This window comes from Phlebotomus argentipes, unplaced genomic scaffold, assembly GCF_947086385.1.
Source record: "Phlebotomus argentipes unplaced genomic scaffold, Phlebotomus argentipes genome assembly contig_15, whole genome shotgun sequence".
Classification (NCBI taxonomy): Eukaryota; Metazoa; Arthropoda; class Insecta; order Diptera; family Psychodidae; genus Phlebotomus; species Phlebotomus argentipes.
In genome coordinates, this window is record NW_026776181.1 from 16,412,771 (window position 1) to 16,418,770 (window position 6,000).

General features: G+C 40.4%; 1 protein-coding gene across 1 annotated transcript; it reads right to left on the reverse strand.

Moving 5' to 3' along the window:
* Positions 1–4,254: 4,254 nt before the first annotated feature.
* On the reverse strand, positions 4,255–5,488 carry LOC132262511 (uncharacterized). Its single transcript, XM_059761790.1, has 2 exons — positions 4,754–5,488; positions 4,255–4,674 (listed from the first exon to the last, which is right to left on the reverse strand). Exons 1-2 carry the CDS (start codon positions 5,486–5,488, stop codon positions 4,282–4,284), a joined length of 1,128 nt encoding a protein of 375 aa, XP_059617773.1. The 3' UTR covers positions 4,255–4,281.
* Between the last annotated feature and the right edge of the window lie 512 nt (positions 5,489–6,000).

Genomic DNA, 6,000 nt, shown 5'->3' on the forward strand with positions numbered 1-6,000 from the left:
ATCAAGGCTTCCTACAAAGTAAATGTCTTCTATACGTTCCAAACTCATGATGTGATGTGATTATCCCAGTCAGTATTATGCTTACAACGTGGATTTAGAGCAAAATAAGCAGTGTCCTAACTTAATTTTCGCTGCTGTATACGCAGTTTTCTCTGCATTTTGCAATATCTTAGCCCAGAATTGAGATATCGTCATAATCTCAACGCCATTTGAAAGACCATTAAATTCTAATCATCCTTTATCTTAAGGTAATTGTCTTAAAAATTGAGAGAAATATCGAATTTTTAACACCAAAAGTAAAATTGGCCGAAATTTCATGTGTCCTAGCCTAATTTTTGCAATTATATAACAACCGTTTTTCATACTTTTATAAACTTTTATTCCCGTCATTTACCACCATAGATTTTCAACATTTTTAGTATATTTGGCCTTATTTCTTCGGCAGCTCAGATGTGAAAAGATGGCGGAATAGAGCGTATTGTTATCGTGAAAAGGGTCATAATTCAGCAAATAATGTAGTGTTTCTCGCGGAAAATAAGTGAAAATATACTTCACGTATGTCTTTCGTTCAGTGCTGCCTCTGCCGTCAAATAATGCTAGCAGCGAGATTCTGGTCAGAAGGAGAAGGCCGCCATGGCAGTAGCATTCCCACCACAAGTTCTCCAGGAAAACAATTGAGCAGGGCTTGGTGTTTTGCCGGTTGGCATAGGGAATTCGACTTACAATAATCTGTCAAACGTTTTATTAAATTTTTCGACAAAATTTAACAAATTCCTACTAAAGTTTTCTTTCTGTGCAGAATCAATTGAACATTTCTCATGTTTTACACTCAATCATAAAGCTCGAAAGCTTGCTAGCAAGCTTGCTTGGGAGAGAAGTATGCGAAACACACAAAGTGTTTACTTTGAGAGCCTAAGTAAATTAATGGCTCGCCGAGTATCTATTGAGTACCACGAATTTCATCAGCAAACAAAATAGCCGAGCAGTTCATTAAATTTTGCCATTCGTGGCTAATATTGAGCCTGAATTGCCGGTGGATCGTCGAACAGGGCTAATTGCCAACCTCTCGTGCATTATTCCCTTTGACTCAACACGCAGCCAAAGTGGGATGGCATTAAGAGGCCAGGCAAGTTTGGAGCTCATTCACTATCATTAGTGTCCAATATGGTGTCGCGCGTTCATTAAATTTGCGCGAATTCGGTGCAAATTGATCGAAACGATAATGGCGCGTTATGGTGAATGCGATTATGTCGGAGTATTGAGTGCGGAAAGTCAGCAGAGAATCGCAATTCAATGTGTTTTGGCCATATTTCACCTCCGGCTGGAGTCATAGCCATTTGATAAATTGACTCCGGAGGAAGTTTTCCGGCACTCCATCCATTCTCGCCGCAGGAGTGAAAAAGTGGAGGGTTAAATTTCGGCCGATGGGGCCGATGTGTTATTTTGTCCGTGGTCAGAGATCAAAAGCAGAGGCAAAAGTGTCGTAAGGCCGATCCGCCGGCGGGGTGGCAGGGGAGCCAACCCCTCTGGAGTCGCCTGCCTCGGGAAAGAGGATCCATTTGGTGGATAAATGGCAACAATAAACTATTCAACAACACAGAATGCTTCACAATCATTTTTCCTTGGCTGGCAACTTCAATATATGAATGTTTACATGATGTGGCCAATTTATATTTCTCTCCTCCTCTTCGTCATGGAGAGAGAGAAATTTGCCTCATTTCGTGCCATCAAAGGTTCATGGGCCATCGACAAGAAACCCTCTCGGCTATAAAGAAGCAAAATATTCCCTGTGCACACTCGAGGAAATTCTCTCTTATAAATCACAATTTAAATAATCGCTTCGGGACTGTGATCTTACTTAAGGATCACTCAGCACTGAAAGCGTGGATTGTGATGTTGAATTGCGAAACTCTATGGCTTATCAAGACCATCAAGGCATCCCCGAACAGAAAAAAAACAACTCGAGATAATCAATTGGACCATCAATTGACGCACTTAATCAATTACGCAGTCTTAGTGAATCATTTCTTAAAATTAACCAGAAAAAGATTCGTGATAAACTCGTCAATCATTGAGTGTGGAATTTATCATGACACCCTAGCCAAATGTTTGTTTCTGGTCACACTTGTAATCCCTTCGCTTATCACTTTATCATGGTATTTATGGGAAATTTTCCTAGAGACTAAAGTCAGTGCGAGAAACTCCTCCGTTTTACTCACCGGCAAACCTTCAACCAGATCAAAGTGGAAAAGTGAAGAAAACTCTGCAAATATGAAGTTGCTTTTGGTGTTTCTAATATTCTCTCTGTCAGTTCCAAATGGTATGGATTTCTCAAGAATAAATCTTAAGTGAGTTTTTTTTTCTCAAAAATTCTCCTATTTCCCAGTGTTTTCCTTGACGTGCTACTTCTGCCATGGAACAAATGGCACGAGTTGTGCATATCCGCCAAATGTTTCGCAAATTCCTCAGCATCAGTGCAATAATGGCGTTTGCTCGGTTTTAGTCTATTCCCAGGGTAAGTAAAAGACACTTTGTAATCGTGAAAGTTTCAGGAAAACCGTCTTTTCAGGCAATGGAACTGCCACGATCAGAGGATGTCATCCGAACAACTTCTGCAGCAGTCCTCCAGTGCCACAAAACCAGATCATCAGCTGCCACACTTGCAACAGAAATCGCTGCAACAATTCAAGTGTTCTCAAGGCGAGCGTCTTCACATCAGTGATCTTCCTGGGAATAGCTTTTCTCTATTCAAAAGTCTTTCTATAATGTGAACTGGAAGAGTTTTCCTTAATCATTTATGCATATTCTTATTGCATTGCACCATAATTTATAATAAAATGCCATTAATTAATAAAGGTTTGCACGTTAAGAATTTGTGAGTGTTTTACTCTCCGAAGGCAGAGTTCAATTCGATTGCGACATGGCAATAAAACAGCCGAAAAATCTTATCAGACTGTTTGCACAGCAGCAGAATTGATACACTTTCTGATATTTCCATAACACATTTCCAGTGTTGGGCGAATTATTTACATTTCTACCGATCTCTGCCCGAATTCCGTCAAAAATTGTTAACAACTGCGAAAACTCTCGGAAATCTGTTGATTCTTCGCATTTAATGTGCTTCCGGAGGTGTTTTTGCTGCCAATTGACCCTCGAGGAACTCTAGCAAGGAAGCAAAATGTTCGTCCAGCAATTCTTGAACAGATTTTGAACCAGGAAAGACGATTTTCGCGCTCAATGTTTCATTTGTGGGTTTTTTGGCGAGCAAAAACCACTTCAAGCATCATTTCAGGCGTCAGAGAAGCGTTTCGGACATCTAGGAAAGTCATAGACACTTCCTAAACATACTTCGAAGGCATATTCCTTAATAAACAGCGATTCAGATCATCTTTGCATTCCTGAACAGTGAAAATGGTTATATTTTTACACATTCTTTACGTGTAAAATGGTAAAAAGAGTATTTTTTCCATGTAAAAGCACAACACAGCACTTTTGGCTTTCCCTCCGGCTCTTTTCCTGAGTTTACCGAAACCTGTTTCCATGTAAATCTATTTATTTTGTCAAGTATATCAGTGTCAAGACAGTTATCAGGGAAATGACAGTGAGATTTCCATGTAGATTCGTTGAACTGTTGCATCGATTGGAATTGCACAACAAGCAGATATCATGAATGATGTTTTCCTCCTTCATTCTGTCACAGAAATCACTTCTGCCGCAGCCCTTTTCCATCGAAGTCACATTGTTTACTGCAAAAGAGTGGAAATCTATCAGAAAACCATGTTTAATTACCATTTTAGAGCTTTCTTACGCGTTGTTACGACTTTTGTGCACACATAATTTGGTCCAAGCTCAGGAAAGTGGTTTTCACAATTCATGACTGTGTTGCAGGCTGAAGAATCTTCTCCAAGAACGGCACAAGTGTAGCAATTCAGAGAAGCCACTGATAAGCACAAGGATAGCAAGGAGAGGAAAGTGAGAACAATTACGGCAGTTTTCCTGGTCATGTTTTGTGATCACTTAAGAGTTTAGAGAGAAAAGGAGAGAGAAATTGGTGTAAAGCTTTCAAATGATTTCACGCGAATAGGAACTCTTAGCAATTGTAATTTGCGGTGATGCCCGAAATTCCCCATTAAATTCAGCGATAAGATTAAATTGGGCAATCATCCATATACTGTCGCTATTTTCTCTCACTAGATTCGCGATAAAACACCGCTGATAAGGGGATATTTCCCAATTTTATTGTCATTTTGGGCAACTTTACAGAAACTCTATGATTAACTCTCATTGCTCTCGATCAACTTCCAAGAAACCCTTATCGATCAGTGACGGCAAGAGAGTCATGACGATCATTCTGTACTCAGTATCTTGAAGAGATTTCTTGAACTTCGTCTTCAAGTCCTCGTCGTCATGAGCGTAGCGCAAGAGGAGTGGAAGATAGTAGATCCAATTGAAGAAATCCAAGAATCCGTGGCGCAGCAGTTCGACGTGAATGTCCAGAAGAGTTGGAATTCGACCAGGATAATCGCTATCCTTGAGTGTACGCTCAAATTTCCTGTGATACACTTTTACAAGATGATTGCGAGAGTTCAGATTCACCTCGGCATTGCAGAGTGCGTTGAAGGCGGAGAAGAAGTCATAAGCCGGACTTCGCCAAGCACTGAATTGATAGTCCACCTTGGAAGAAAGAGAGAGAGAGGAAAAACAAGACACTGGAGTGTCTCTCGGTTCGGCAATTGCCATGAGAATCACTTACCATTGCGATATTGTGGGTGTTTTCCTCAATCATAACATTCCCAATGTGCAAATCTCCATGACAGAGAACATTGAATCCAAGTCCCGGCGGATTCGCCTCCGTCTCCCTGGCGAGGACTTCAGCATAATGAGGAAGAAAGTTTTCCACTTTGTCAGCATATACAGAAAATCCCTCCCACGTCCTTAATTCGGCCAGAAAGACTCGAGCGCAGCTCTCCATGAGACGAAGCGTTGGCGTGAATCTCTCGCAGATTGTATTGCTGAACTCTGTGAACTCTCTGTGAACCACGGAGTGGTGAAGAGAGAGAGCATGAAGTGTTGCCATTTGCTCAAACACGCACTCACTCTGCACCAGATTGAGGAACTTCCTTTGACTCCTGTAGCCCAAGACCGAGAGGTCCTCAAGGACGATTCGATGCTGACAATCAGTCTCGATCATTCTCGGTGAAATTCGACCGACGCTCTTTGGCAGGTCATTGAGAAACTCTCGATACACTTTGACCTCTCGCTCAAAACAATATCTTATTTTCTCCACTTCAACATCTTCACACAAATCGCCATCAATCAGCGTCTTCACGAACAAGTAAACAGACTCTTCTGGAAGATCTGTCGAGATAATCTTCAATCGACATATTTTGCTCAGCAGATTCAATTCAATGGATGTTTTGGGCAGAATTTCCACTTTGCATGCCTCAAAAATATTGTCATTCACAAACCACTCTGAAATTTCACTCATTTTTCACTACAAAAACACACGAAAAATACTATTCAATTGATGTTTTGCGCGCAAAAACTTCACTGCAACTGACTATCTTGTGTGAAGTTAACCCTGAAGATATCTGAGTTGGATTTACTTGATAAAACACTGTTGATGAACTTGAAATTATGTCCCTCAGACAGACTTCTCAAGCAGCATTGATTTAATGATTGATTATATGCCACGCAAATGCAAACAATCACGTCTGACGAGGATTTTTATGGAAAAATACACAAAGTCTTCTCGTGTCTCAGTTTGCATTTTCGCCTGGTCGAAAACTAATCACACAGAGTGGAAATACAGCTGTCAAGGGTGAATATAACATGAATTTAGTGTACCAAAGTCATATAACATCCGAAATGACACTTATGATGGACAACAAGGGGGATAAATTTAGGTCAGAAGTGGCAAAATATTTAGAATATCTGTCATATTTGCACAAAAAGAGCATTTTAAACATTTTTTGACTTAGAAAATCACTTTTATTGCTT